At 32.3% G+C, this 16,026-nt stretch overlaps 1 protein-coding gene across 1 annotated transcript; it reads right to left on the bottom strand.

The window, feature by feature from the left end:
- Positions 1-59: 59 nt before the first annotated feature.
- Smp_137840 (hypothetical protein) lies at positions 60-14,636 on the bottom strand (the record flags this gene model as incomplete). The annotated part of the gene is made up of 6 exons (XM_018798982.1): positions 60-173; positions 6,313-6,406; positions 8,834-8,916; positions 10,629-10,842; positions 14,210-14,492; positions 14,534-14,636. The coding sequence occupies 6 exons, from the start codon at positions 14,634-14,636 to the stop codon at positions 60-62; spliced, it is 891 nt and encodes a 296-aa protein (XP_018650817.1).
- Positions 14,637-16,026: the final 1,390 nt, after the last annotated feature.

Here is a 16,026-nt window from a genome sequence, read left to right as displayed (position 1 = left end):
AAGAGGTCGCTTTGTTATCGGATAAAGAGGTCCTGATGCTACAGGGCAATATAGGCAAATTAGTCAACAATTAAACTCGACAATACAACAGCTCCCATAACAAATGGTCTGTTCACACGGGCTTTGATAAGATCAAATTTCTTTTTGTTTCTGGAGGTAAAACGAGTTTCTAACTTTATCAATAAAAGAATTTATTGATAAATGTGTCTTTGCATTTTCAAAAGAGCTAACATATTTCTATGAATTCATCCAAATGTTATAAAATTGTAACTTTTTATTCTAACTAATATAGATTTATACAGACTTAATCAAGACACATGTTTTAATCACTAAGAGATATGCCATATAGTAGGAATTCTTGTAAGCACATTATCCTGCTATCCGACATTTTCATAGACAAAATTTATTGAGAAACCATTTTTTTTAATACCTTATCATTTATATGATACCATTTCCAAATTTGCTTGTAATGTTTTACTGGATTGTTTACATTTTGTTTGTGTTATATCCCGTGGAGATTTATGAATGGTAACTTTTAAGAACTATTTGTGGACCAATGTGATATGTATATTTCCTATTATATAATTGTTAACGGACTAAACTATTCATATTCATGTCCCTCTTATTATAAGCTTTATTTTGACTTATGAACTATTATTATACAATTTACCGTTCTTGAGTTATTCCTAGTCAATTAATTACTGTTCCCCACATTCACATTCACATTTGGCCAAATCTTGTACCAATGTTATTTTCTATTTTATGGTACGATGTGGTCTATGTGCTTGATATATGAACCCAGTATGTTTGAGAATAATGATTGATATTGCAGAGACTGTTATTGGTGTTCTGGACTTTACTGATTGGGCTAGGCAGGAAGCATGACTGATAAGTGTTCAAGACTGCTCATACGGCTTTTGTGTATTCTTAATTGGATCGATAATTCACTCCTCTTCAATTGGCGGTCTTATCACTCATATATAAACAAGGCATGTACTCACTTACTCACTCGATATAACAGTTTGTTACAAAATAAATAAAACGAAATCAATATTATTTATTGATTTATTAGAGATTATATATAGATAGATAGACACATTACTGTAATCTATTTGAAGAAATAATTGTTTTTCCAAAGATAAATTATACTTTCCTTTCATCATTTCTATCCCTTTCAATGGTATGACTTTCGAAGTTCCTTATTTAATCTTTTCTCATTATCTAATAGTTCTTTTGCATAAATTTTATAGGCATCAAAATCCTATAAATAAATTTAAGAAATTTAGTGAGGTACATTTAAATCATTTGAAAGTAACTAAATATTGAACAAATTTGTTAATATACTACTACCTTAATACATTATATTAATGAGCATTTATGACATTAATGAAAACCTGGAGAACTACGAAAGCCATCATCCAGAAGATACATGTGTCTACACAAAATACTTCGGATCCGTTGGCCAGACACTATCAGCAACAACCTACTGTGGGAGGGAACAAACCGGATTCCTGCGGAGGAAGAAATCAGGAAGAAGCGTTGGAAGTGGATAGGACACACATTGAGGAAATCACCCAACTGCGTCACAAAGTAATCCCTCACATGAAATCTTGAAGGTCAAAGGAGGAGAAGAAGACCAAAGAACACATTACTCTGAGAAATGGAGACAGACATGAGGAGAATGAACAAAATTTGGATAGAACTAGAAAAGAAGGCGCAGAACTGAGTGGGTTGGAGAATGCTGGTTGGCGGCCTATGCTCCATTGGGGGTAACAGGCGTAAGTAAGTAAACATTATGATTAAATTGCGTAAAGTTTCTGTTTATTAATCAGTATGTACATATATATATATATATGTCTGTTAAATATGTGAATATTGTTTGACATAAACAAACAAGTTACAAGATATTAAAATAGTCTTCATATCGTAATTAATCTGAGGTAGGTATGGTAAGGTCAATGTAAATATATTACATAAATTGTTAGAGGATTTCCTCCATATGTTGGTCATTTATCTTAAATACAAGATTGATAAAGGTACGAATTATACCTTTACTGATCTTCAAGACTCAATTAAGATCAGTCTTTGTTGACATATAGGCATCTTGTATGAATTGTTAACTAACCATCTAAACTCAGTAGCTCAGTAAATAACATATTGGTGTTTAATACCAAAGATATTAGGTCCAAGTTCAAATGTGAAATCCAACACTCGGATGCAATTACATCAAGCTAAAGAACTCCAGATAGAAGTAAACATGCGTTCTATAAATCGTTTTGCTAGTCATAATCCATCTGTTCTTTTAAATTAAATTTTCTTATTTTATGTTATACTTTTTTATTTCAATTGTCACATGTATCCATGATGTTTTTAAGAGATTCAATCAAAATGAACTCTGAATTCCAAAAGGTTTTTGAATGGCACAGGTATTAATTTCTTATAAAACTATTTTATGTTTACGTAATTATGTAATCAAATTTCATACTCGTTAGAAAATGTCCTAATTTATGTATTATTCATATCAGATCTACAACTTTTAATTCTGAATCCCTAAAACTATTAAGATCATGACTTAAATGTACCCTAAAACCAACGATAGTGAATAGGTATCACCCTATATATCCTCTTTATCGTAATACTATTGGCGTATATTTGTTAAGAGAAAACTTTACACTCAACAAGAAAAAACAATTTCCGAAGTTTTTATCTATCTCATGAATAAATTAAAGTTATATTCAGTGACTACTGTTAAGAAATAAAAGTAGTTAAGATAACCTTGAACATATAAGAACTTTCATCTAAATTAGAGCGAATAGTTTCACAGTATTTGGGCGCCGAGTTGATGTAAGACATTAAGTAGGAATAATATATTTGTAATATCTCAGCGAATGAATTTGAAGTAAACTCAACGTTTTACCTGGCAATCTGGTCCAAACTTTTTCAACGAAATATATTATTCCTATTTAATAGCCTTGAACAGTTAATATATTACACAACACATTTGTTATTTAATAATAAAGTTCGACAGACGAACGTATGTTATTCAGTAATTTTTTCATCAATAACTAGTGATGCATATACAAGTCATTATGTTATTTTGATAGAAGACATATGATAAATTTAGTTTTAAACCTAAAGAATGAAATACTGATGAATCCTACCTCGTGAAATATACCACGATTAACAATATCTTTCAGTATCTTAGATTTTCAACGACATTAAAAGAATAATGACAACAATTACAACGGTACATCGAGATACATTGACGACATGCAAAACATTCAGAATATTAACAAATCCAAAAATCTAAACTTACCATTGCTCAATAAACTTAAAGATGAACAAGAATAAATCAAAAGGTAATCATCATTTAGTTTTACATATGGAATACAGTTCATTTCATTATGGATTGTCAAAAACAGCTTTTGTTTTACTGATACAAATTTATCTGATTATTTCAGTGAGAATATTTATATCATTTTTTCAAGGTTTGAATATATATTGATAAAGAATGTCAAGAGAAATAAGTTTCTTGTTTGTCGAAACTGATATATCCCATGGAGATTTATGAATTGTAACTTGGAGGGCTATTTATGGACCAAAATGATATGTATATTTCCTATTGTATAATTGTTCAGTAACTAAACTGTTCATATTCATGTTCCTTTTATTATAAGCTTCATTTTGACCCATAGATTATTACTATACGACTTACCATTCTTTAGTTATGCCTAGTCAATTAATTACGGTTCCCCACATTCACAGTCACATTTGGCCAAATCTTGTACCAATGTTATTTTCTATTTTGTGGTACGATGTGGTCTGTTTAATTGGTATATAAACCCAGTATGCTGGAAATAAATGATTCATATTGTAGAGGCTGTTATTGGTGTTCTTGACTTAACTGACTGGGCTAGGTAGGAAGCAGGACTGATAAGTACTCAAGACTGCTCGTACGGTTTTTCGTATGTCATTGCTCTGATCGATAATTCACTCCTCACTAATTGGAGGGGATCATCACGTCATATATTAACAGGGCACACTTAAGCAATCGATATAACAGAAATATATCAACAAAACATATTGAACTTGGATTTAATGCATTCTGAGTTAGATTCACCAATTGTTTGAGACATGAATCAATTCTATCATACTGAACCAAATACATTAATTATTCTGCTTGGTTTACAAATTTGTTTACACTTTTTAAACTAATTTTATAATTTAACCCCAAGAATTTTGACATTCAATCAAGATACATGGATACACAAGTCTCGAAAATTAACGTTTACATTTTTTTTTATGTCTTATAGAATCTAAATATTACTATGGACTGAACAACGTGGTAATAATTGCTACCTATTGGTCCTTCGATGCGTTAGGTCTCCAAAAAATTATTTTAAAGAAAAATACTATGTTGTAAGTTTGTTTATCAATTTACTTCTAGTCATAATCAAGGTACAACACTGGCAAAAAGTCCAACAATATAAAAAACACTTTGATAGAAGACTACAGTAAATTTGTACTGTAAGTGGTATTAAATTAAAACGTAGTCCACTATACCATTCTACGTTGAATTATTAGAAAAGATGAAGTTTCGAACGCCCGCAATCGTTCTTTTTCCAACATTATAAATAATCCACAAGTATATTTATTCTTAGTTTAACTTTCTTAACAAAGCAATCTCACTAGTTTTTTATAGGTTTTATATCCTCCTATTTGGTTGGTATTCATGGCTTAGTTCTGTTAGACTGGAGTGGATATTTGTGAAAGACTAGACTTTTAAAATTATTGTACGGTAAATTATTATATCTTTTTGATATGTAATTATGAAATAATTAGTTTATGATATTGTCCAAATGTTCTAAAGTCATTAATTAATTATTCACTTACTGATCAGTTTTCGTATCATTTATAATTTATAATCAGAAAGGGGTTTTGTGGATATTATAGTAATTTAATAGTTGAATTCATGAGTCAATTAAAGCTAGACTGCCATGAAAAACCTGGAAGCAGTGGACAGGATAGTGGATGCACACTGTTGAGGAGTCCCATACTAGGACGAAACGGCTGTTCAGTGTTTCCAGGTTTTCCATTGTGGTCTAGCTTTAATTGACTCCTGAATTTAATTATTACATTACTTATAAGTTAGTTAAGTACAAATTACAACTTCTAATTTTTCATGTGTAGTCATATAATTAATGCATATTATCCTGTGGGTTTTATATTAAAATAAAAGAAGGTTCATCAAGTTGTTGTATTTGTTTTTTGATAAGTTATTGGAGATAGAACAGTTTCATCAAACCAATAGGATTTAGGACTTTCGTGGTTATTCCTCACGGTCATTCATGTTATTGATTCAGGTGAAGGTCATTGGTCTGGTATACTGGAAGCGTATTCATAATTAAGGTACTTTTTATCATGATTTAGCGTATATATGAATGTACAAAAGTCACTACATATCTCATCAGCACTTTTGTGCTAAGGCAAAATAATTTATATGTCAATATTTAATGTCTGTATTGTAACATACCCAAACAAAATCATTGATTAGTTAAGCTGTTATAACTTGTAGCCTGCGTGGCCTGTTTAATATATTACGCTACGATGCCGCCAATTAGAGAGCAGCGAATTATCGATCGGAACAGTGACACACGAAACCCGTACGAGCAGTCTAGAGCACTTGTTGGTCCTGCCTTCTGCCTAACCCAGTCAGTTAAGTCCGAAACACCAATAACAGCTTCTGAAATATGAATCATTATTCTCAAACATATTGGGTTTATATACCAAACAAACTGACCATATCGTTTCAATAAAATAGAAAATAACATTTGTACAAGATTTGGCCAAATGTGACTGTGAATGTGGGGAACAGTAATTAATAGACTGGGGATAACTCAAGAACGGTAAATCGTATAGTAATAATCTATGGGTCAAAATGAAGCTTATAATAAGAGGGACGTGAATATGAATAGTTTAGTTAGTTAAAAATTATACAGTAAAATATGCACATAGTATTGGTCCATAAATAGTTCTCAAAAGTTGTCATTCATAATTCTCATCGGGATATAACAAAAGCTGTACTACAACAAAGTTTTTTTTCCACCTAATTACTCCAAATTTATTGATAGGTTGTTGCTTGAAAACTGTTGTCATAAGAGTGCAAAAATAATGTGTATGTGTGTGTAATGTCATCATTTAAAACGTTCGTGTCTAATCTAATCTGTACATAGTTTAGCACAGCAATCGCGACTTTTGCTTATGATCTATAAACCATTGAAAAAATAAATTTTAAAGCAAATAAATTTATACCTGTCTTATTTGTTCCGTTTGAAGTTTAGAAATGTCAAGTTCTTCCTTTAAACGCTTTATTTCCTTATTAGCATTAAATTCTTTCATTTCATTTCTATGGTTAAAGAGAAAAGGCATAAAAACTAAAAAGGGAAATGAATCTAATCAAAAAATTTCAACTACGATGTGGTGAACAAGAATTAATAATGTTACTTCTTGACAAAATTATAAATTATTGCTACTAATCTGGCTGTTAATTATATCTGTTTGTTACGTGTTCAAAGAAACAAGACTAAAATAATTCAAAGTAATGAAGAGACAGGAATGTCAGATTTATTTTATTTAAACACGTAAATATTGGTACAATGAAGCACCAGATACATATGCGCCTCACAAATCTCATTCGATTTGTGTGAAGGCTATGATACTGCCCGGGTGCCCAAATCAAAGCAGGTGGTTTCCTTAGGGGGCCACACCCCAAGCCTTTGACTTAAAGGTCTGATCCACAAGGCAGTGGAGCATGGTGAGGAGATGCATTCCCATGGTAGCTGGTGACCAACGATTGATTCATACTCCATTTGTTTCCTCAGGATACTGGAACCCATGTGCATCATTGGTTTGAAATCAGGGTTTTCCAACTCCCCGAGGTGGACTTTCCGTGCCCACAACCCGGTTAAGGCGCCGGATATTCGCTTTTCGTCCTCTCAATTTCGTAAAGAACACCCGTGGCACGAAAAGGCAGTGAGTAGGACTTCCCTGGGAGAGGCTATATACGCGTGGCCATATGAGAGCATTTCGAGAGGGAGAGTGGACTCTCCCCACTCTCGACCGTACCAGGGCATTTGGGGGCTCTTGATGTGGGAATGTGAGATAAAGATTTATTTGTAAGTAAACTACTGATTAAAACGACACCTAAAATAATAATGAAATATGTTTCATTTTAGATGTTCGTTCAGTAAAAGAAAAAAAAATTTTAATGCATTGGACTGTCAGTTAATCAATAATTTAGTTACCGTATATAACTTAGAAAACTATTAGATCAAAATGCTTTAACTAGCAAATTTAATAAAAATTATCGAGTTATGTTTCGCCTCTTCCTGATAATCAAACTTAAAACTCAAGTCTTAAGTGATTAGAAAGTGAATGACTTTCAAGAATGATTCCCTTCCATCATCCCTGATATTTCATCATGTTATCTTATGTCATTTTATGACATAATATCTATTCTGCCAGATGGTGGTTCTAGGCTTTATTTCAAATCATTCGTGACGTCATGTCAATAACTAGGTCAAGCAATCAGCCATCACTTGACCACACTGCATTACTGAATATCATTGACCAATCAGTATTCTACTTATTAATTTTGACAGTTGAAAATTTGCTCATAAAATCGTACTATATAAAAAAAGCTTTTCGTTGAAAAAAACGCACAAATTAAAAGAACCACGTTGACATTCAAGCCATAAACAATCGAATTTCGACATCTCAGATGTTTTGGTCAAGTTAGTAAATCACATACTTATATATTAGAGACAACTCAGAATGTATTCAAGTAGACTGATGAACGGATCGAAATGATTTTATGGAGTGAACATAAGAAACATTTGATGAATTAATGGCCTAAATTATGTACATGTTTTTCATAAATATGATTCTTGTTGACGATAACTTTCGTAATTACAAGTCCAAATTCAGTAACTCAAAGTAATAAACAACCTTAAAGTAAATACATCTTTGAAAATTAAAGCAATATGAACTCAAGGATTGTTTGTAAAATGAAACTGCTAGTGTCTAAATGTAAACTTGACTAGGTTTATGCACGTTAGATCGATTAGTGTTAGAAAAATTTACACTTTTTATGTTTCTGAATACTTTTCAATGTAGCTAAGCAAGCACATCTAGATCAACCGAATCACACTATCGACATAAATCAATCGTTTTCAGTTGTTTATTATGATAGAAATCATCCACCAATATATGTTAGATTCGAAGTCCTTCCAATTGCAGAATAAATAGCCATACAGATCAAAAGTTCGGAGCTTTGCGTGTACGAAATATATTCAGCCTCTTTGCTTACCTTGGTCAACCTTAGGCCAAAATTTCATTCACCTAAATTATTAGACAATCTAATTTGGCTAATACATACATAAATTTTTCTCGTATATTTACATAACTTAAATTTATCCTATTCAAATATTATTATTATTATTCACATACCCTTATACTCAGCAGTAATACAGTTCTAAATGATTTCCACATATTGTATGATAAACGAAAGCTAATGATTGCAGGAAAGCAACTAAACTTATACCTTTCTACTAAGTAATATTCATATAATATAGTCATTTTATTCTTTAATCAATGCTGATTATGTAGTTAGGCATTAATATGCAAAAGATTTATGAATTTAATTCAAGAGTAACACTATGATTTTCTTTCCTAGTTTCCGAACAGCCTACCATCAAAAGTGTCTTGTTATTAAGGAGTCTCCATTGAATTAATAGCAAAAAAACAATATTCATTCATCCATATAACAACTTACTCCCTTTGTTCTTTTAATTTGTTTATGATGTTTCCTAATTTTTTCTTATCTGCTTCCATGGTATTTAGTTTATTACGAATTTCCTGAAAGAAAAGATAATGAACTTAGGATTACCGAGTTCGTTATTGTCGAAATTAGTTGGTTTTTATTAAAATTTATTAATGAAACCTGATTTCTTTCTAGTTTGAATGTAAATTTCATTACCACTGGACATTATCTGAATTATATGTGTAGATCCTTCGATACTTGAGAGATATTCATCATTCTTACTTCAGGACTTTATCGTTACGCCTATTTATAGTAACATCGAGAAGAAAACCTTGGACTATTAGTCTCTGTGATAGAAACTGTTAATAGAATATTACATTTCACTATTATGATTTGCGTTACATTCCAAACTTCTCAACAAGAAATGAAACAAGTCAGTCAAGAGTTAATTTGTTTTTTATGAAGCCAAGCTGGAGAAATGGTTCGCACGATTTTCTAAGAACATAAAGATTAGGTTTGTTGGTAAGGAGCCCCATGGTTTCAGTTATACCCAAAGATATACATGGAAACCATGCTGAAAACTTTGTGATACACAAAAGATAACGTAAAGATATTTGTTTAATTTTACTTGATGTCTTGCGTTAATCAACTAAGTATGGAGCTTTTATTCAACATTCATTTTCCTTTACTTAGCCAGATGAGATGGTATTCGGAAATTTGATGGTATAATTTTCATAAACAATTGTGAATTAGTAATAGTTTGATGTAACAAATCACCACAAACCATCTTTTTTGAAAAAAATAATATCACTTGAAGATAATTTACAACAAAATGCTTCCGAACGACATTTGTTGCGACAAGCGTATTGACCATTATAACTCCTCCTAATGATTGTATTTTTTTGCCTCTGAATGACATGGATTTATCTACTACCGGATATTTTTTTGTAGAGCAGATGTTTTGATATTTATTTACCTAAGTCAATAAATATCCACAATTTTACTGTTTAAAAAAATCCTTAAATGCAAATGTTTAATCAACTTGCATCTGAATTTCGTATGAATCTTCAACAGTACTGCTCGACTGTAAGTGAAACAATTGGGAGTAAATTGATTTATTTGGTTTACATTCATGTGATTAGTGATTTGATTCAGCGATCACAGATATATCTACGTACTAACCTGTTAGCTAGTTCAGATGTTAGCAGTCTAATTATACTAACTAAATGTCCTCAATAAAGTGTAATTAGTTTATATTGAGTTTGACACTGTGTGGCTAAATTCAGGTTGTCTTTATCTCTAAATGATATTTCAATCTATTTTAATCTGCGTAATTTGTTTCGTTTGGATACTGTACAGCTTAAACCACTAAATATGTCTGTTTTCCCAAATTCAGTTTCTCGATTTATATTTTACAACCATTGTTTTATCGGCATTTCATTAACTTAAGCGTAAACATGCTCTTATTTATCCCAAAAACTTTGAACCTTTGAATCAGGTAGCATTTTTCATGAAGAGTGACTTCCAGAATTTAATTCAGTTCTAGAAATTCAAGTACACGAATGATTTGTTGTCATACTATCTCTAACCACTAAGTAACCTTTGAGTGATATTTCGAAGTGATCAATAAAGTCTCGTAACTGAGTAATCAAATGGGAAATTCATACCTTCCTGAATTTCAGACAACTAAGCCGAAATTATGTAGAATTTTGGTGATTTCAATCAAACAGTCAAATCAACTACATCAACCACACAACAAGGATATCTTTCAAGCCGTCAAAGCAATTTTTAACAAAAAATTACCTACTTCAGTTAAATGCTTTTCATTCTCTAGCTGTGAAGATAAGTTTTGTCTTTCATTCCTCCAATTGATATCATCATTATGATAGGCTTGATTTACTTTCAAATAAAAACTACAAACTGTCGAGATTAAGTCTGTCAAGCAATTCAAATGGTTTTGAATTGTTTTGAAATTTTGTGTATATATTGATCTCATCCCATTTATCAACTGTAAAAGTTTACTATTCTCCTTTTTAACTCCCTTTAAATACAGAAAAAACAGTACTATATATTCCTTGCAACTTATACTGTGGTTATGCATCATATGACTCAAATTACCCAAATGTATAAAAGCCATTACAAAAGCATTGTAGACGAGTTGCATATCTCTTTAATTTCTTTTATGTACGGTAAGAGCCACTAGATATCGAGAAAAAGAAGTAGATGACCAGGAAAAGTAAACTAACAAAAGCCTATGTTGTTGATCTCGTTGTCATGAAAATATTTTCACAAAATCCTAAAAACAATACTTCAGGCATTGAAATAATGAGGATTCAAATGAATGCCTGTATACTTAGATTAACGTTAGGTTATTTAACTAGCTAAGTATCCATCCTGAAAACGATTAATCTGTCTGTTTCATTTCTGTCACTGTTTTGTCAAGACAATTATTTCATCATAAGACAATACAAAAATGATTTGAATAGGAGAAAAGTAAGGTTATGGCAGAATTCAAACAACTGACCATATAGTTAATAACATAATGTTTTTCGAAACTTTACTACCATCTGAATGTTTCTCTTATAAACAGAACTTCGCCGTTTTGATTAATAAGTATTCTATACAAACGCTTGCTTGTGATATCATTTTCTTAAATGATATTTTAACTTCACCTAAACAGATAAATTTATATGCCATTTATTTTCAGGAAAATTTATATAGTTTTAAGATTTAGACTTCTTAAACATTCTGAAATCTAAGTTATCGTAATGAACAAGTAAAAGTAAAAACAATCAGTAGACGGCAAGAATGCGGCTAAACGTTCTGAACTTAAAGGATTCAGAGTGTGTAGATTGATTCTATTTCAAAAAATTTTCAAAAGAAGGCAAAATTAAGGTGTCTAAAGTCTAAACTTGTTTAAACAACATATCAATAACTAACTGCATATATTTTTAGTCCAGGTTTAAAAACATAGCAACTAGTGCATTTCAAAAATGTGGAGTAATTCCCTGAACATTTTAGTTGATGAATATATCGTTTTGTCATATAATGAGAATTTGTGTCACCAGTGCATTATATTTATACCATTAAACCAACAGCGAATTAAATTTTGATGCTAGTAAATTTCAAGACCAAGTTGGAGGCAATAACTAGCTAAGTATCTGACATATGAATACATTATTCAGAGGATCTAAAACAGTGACTGCCAGGGTAATATTTGACGAACATGACTGATGGAACCCTAATAAAGTATTTTGTCTTGATACCGTTCATAAAACCAACTTAACGTAAGTGAATACTCAATTGTACGTATAAAGCGGAGGTCTAAATCTTTTTAGAACATGCTAACAAGTCATTATTGAGCGTCACAACGTCTTAATAATGTGGTCATTTCACTGAAGAAAATCAAACCTGTGATATGCTTCCTTCTGCAATACCACCTGCCCACTAAAATTTGTTTAAATTGACTCAGATCAGAACACAATAAGTCCAAGGGAAAGGTGTATTTCAACCGAAAAGATTAGTAATGAAAATAAAATTTATATGAAATTCAAATAAGGAAACGTTCGATTCGCTTAACAATCTTAATTTTTTCCATTTTGGTAAGTCAGAGTATTCGAGTTTGAGTACGCATTGAGCATGCAGTCTACAAACGCAATAATCTTTACTGGAAGCACCTACCATAGAAAGTTATTTCAGTGACTTCGTTTAAGTTGACTGTTTGGTAGAAAACACATTATAATCCCAATCATTAACATTTTATTGTCTCCAGATTAATAGCTCATCTGATATCAGTGTCTTGTGCAGTCAAATCTAAGATCTACTTAGTTCATTATTAATGGAACCTTTTGACAAGACCATTCAAAATCCACCCGTTACTATTTTGGAACTTATTGATGGGCTATATTGTGAGTTCTTCTTCGATGTACTATATCCTAATGGAGCATTTTACCTGATTGACAGCAGAACCCTATGTTTTTTGTCCAGATATGATGGATCTTGCACTGATGGATATTTCCGTCAACACTTATTGAAACCTTTTGTATTCATTAAAAGACAGCCAGATGTTTCTGAACAAGATAGGTTGAAATTTAGTGAGCAAGCTATAGGGGAAGACTAATTCTGTTTTTTACTGTGGTCACTAGACGAAAGAAGTTCATCTGTCAATAGAAAGAAAAGATACCAAATCTGCATTGAAACAAAATAAAGTCAGTGTAGTCGATAAACACTGTTCTATCCCCAAACAAACAAACCGAGCAATTTTTTGGTATATCTCAAAACGCTTTGGGGGAATTATAACTGGAAGAGAATCACAAGTTCCTACAAAGGTTCCTACAAATATATCGTACCACATAGTTCCGTGTATATTTTTCAACTTTATTGTTCTAGCTCCAGCTCATGAGTCCCAAAGGAACGGATTTACTTGAAAACTATTCCAACAATACCTTAGAGCACAAAATGATAACTTATTTTTAGTCATATATTGTGTATACGCAACTACCGTCTTTCTAGATGCACAACGATGGTTGTATAGCAGGTTTTGACAAAGCCATCAAAATCCATTCCAAAACAAATAAATTAACGGCCTAACTCTTGTTTTTTAATTACTACGCAAACTGTTACTATTTCTATTACTCTGACATTTGCCCACATAATATCTTCTTGTACGTCTTAGATGGTTTATCAACTTGAACCGATAGATAGATTTGTCAGTTTCTGTGTCTATGAATAAATAACTTCAGGTCAATAAACACTAGTTATAAACCCCTTAAAGAAATAAACGATTGAATTTTGCATAGAAGTGGTAGCATAATCTACGATGTGTCTGTTAGTTACTCAATTTGATTACATGTTAACTGATTTAAAGCGTTTGTATTCCCAGCAGTTCGAACAACTACAGAATGACGTTTAACATTTAATTACATACCTGTGGGATTTAAACACCAGAGAAAATCAAATCAGGTTCACTGGACATAAAGAAAGTAGCAATGGATTAGCTATCGAGATAGACAGATCAGAAACACAAACTAATCAAACTGATACCAATGGATTTCAGCGAGAAATCCGAAGGGGTACATGCCTAATGTAAGCTCATCTGCATACTCTGACTTACCAAAATGGAAAAAATTAAGATTGTTAAGCGAATCGAACGTTTCCTTATTTGAATTTCATATAAATTTTATTTTCATTACTAATCTTTTCGGTTGAAATACACCTTTCCCTTGGACTTATTGTGTTCTGATCTGAGTCAACTTAAATAAATTTTATTGAGCAGATAATAATACAATAGAAGGGATGTAACACATAATCTTGGTCTTTTTAAGATAAGCAGAATTATCATTGTCAGCTGTCTTAACAATATACTGTAGTATTATAACTGCGGCAAACCTGAACTTCCATAAATATTCTTTAGAACTTCTTCTATTTGATTCCTCAACTGAAACTACTTTACTTCGACAAAATTCGTTTCCAGTTTGAACAGACGTATCTCTTCTCGGTAAATCAGTGTTTGAATTCTTAGTTAGCGTTTGGCTTAAAAGTTCATAACTTATATCATTTAATGTAGATCGCAATACACGATTATTGACTTCAGCATCGGAAACTCTGTAAATAGTAAACATGATGTTATTATTACAATTACTAGCCTTTGTTGGCATTCCAAAAGCTGCTGCTGAAGATCGTGATTTTTGTTCAATTCATTTAATAATTTACATTCAGCTTGCTTGCGACGTTCCATCTCAGAATCAGCTCTTAACTTTAGAGTCATTATCAGTTCAGACTGCTCATGCAACCTGGAAGTCACATCAACAGTCATTTTTATAACCGTGGCTAACTACAAGTAAAAAGTACCTACATCATTGAGATGTAAAAACAAGTTGCTGACTTCATTTCTCAATTGACAACTGTAGAACAAAATCAGTCTTATTCCGACTTATTCCATGACTTTTAAGCATAGATAATAATATTACGGTTACGACTTCGCTCCAAGCTTTTATTCACCTAACATACTTGTTTTTCAACATCTATAGATCGGTACAAATGGTTGTGGATGGGATATATGCCTTCTCTTAACAGGCCCCCATATCCAGTAGCAATGGATGATCAATGCCATCATATGGGGACCTGGGTATATTTAACGGTGAAAAGAGAAAAAGTATTGGCAAATTAGTGCGAGATAATGTCCTTCGTCCTTGAGAATACGTCAAGTTCCCTCGTGAAGGACTCCTAGGAGGTCGTTTGAACTAGCCCAGCCAGCAGCGAATTCCAATATTTGACTACTTTTGAGGAGTAGAAGTTGTGCCTACTGTCCGTTCTCTTATGTCGCGTCTCCAGTTTCTGGATGTTACTCCTACGGTTTGTGTTGGGACTGAGCTTATGGAGGAACTTAAAAGGATATTCATGAGTGTGCGGGATGCTGTAAGTCATTAGATCACCTCTGAGACTCCTGTACTGTGATGGCCAATTTGTCAGTGATTCGAGGAGCTCGTTCTAAGTTCGAATACCCGAACTTGTCTCGTGGCTTGCCTTTGGATACGTTCCAGTGTATTCTTATGCTTTTTGGGTGGTGGAGGATACGCTATATTACAATACTCTAAATGAGGTCGAATAAAACTGTTAGAAATCAAGTGGAAAGTTCTGTCATCAAACTGGCCCGAAAGTCGCTTCATTATTACCAGTACAAGGTTTTCCCATAGGCATTTTGTCGCAGTCAGCGTAAGACTTCAAATCATAAGGTACAAACACATCGGATCTTTTCCAACTTGTGATATCTATAGAGAGGAGTTGCCTAAGCCGTGTGAGTAGTCTGCCACATGTCTAAGATGAACTACTTTGCAGCTTGTAGCACTAAAAGTAAGTCTTCTGTCACTCGCTTAACTTCAAATTCGATTCAGGTTCTTCTGAAATGCCAACTTGTCATCATGGTTGAAAACTTCTCTCCAGAGTCTCACATATTCTGAGAAAAACAATAAGTCAGACGATACTTGCTGAGAAAGGTTGTTTATATAAACTAAGAACTGACGACGACCTAGTGCTAAAAACTTGAGGACTCCACTAAAACATCCGCTATCCTGATAAAATGTGGGTTTCACCATGACTCTAAAACGTCGTTTATTTAGATAGAAAGTAATCCATTCTATTTACGGTGATTTGACACCAAGTAGTTTGAGTCTATTGATGAGACATTTATGGTTGACCCTATCAGA

Source organism: Schistosoma mansoni, chromosome 3, assembly GCF_000237925.1.
Source record: "Schistosoma mansoni strain Puerto Rico chromosome 3, complete genome".
In the NCBI taxonomy this organism is placed as follows: Eukaryota; Metazoa; Platyhelminthes; class Trematoda; order Strigeidida; family Schistosomatidae; genus Schistosoma; species Schistosoma mansoni.
The sequence above is the reverse complement of the archived record's forward strand: the minus strand, read 5'-3'. Positions and strand labels throughout refer to the sequence as shown.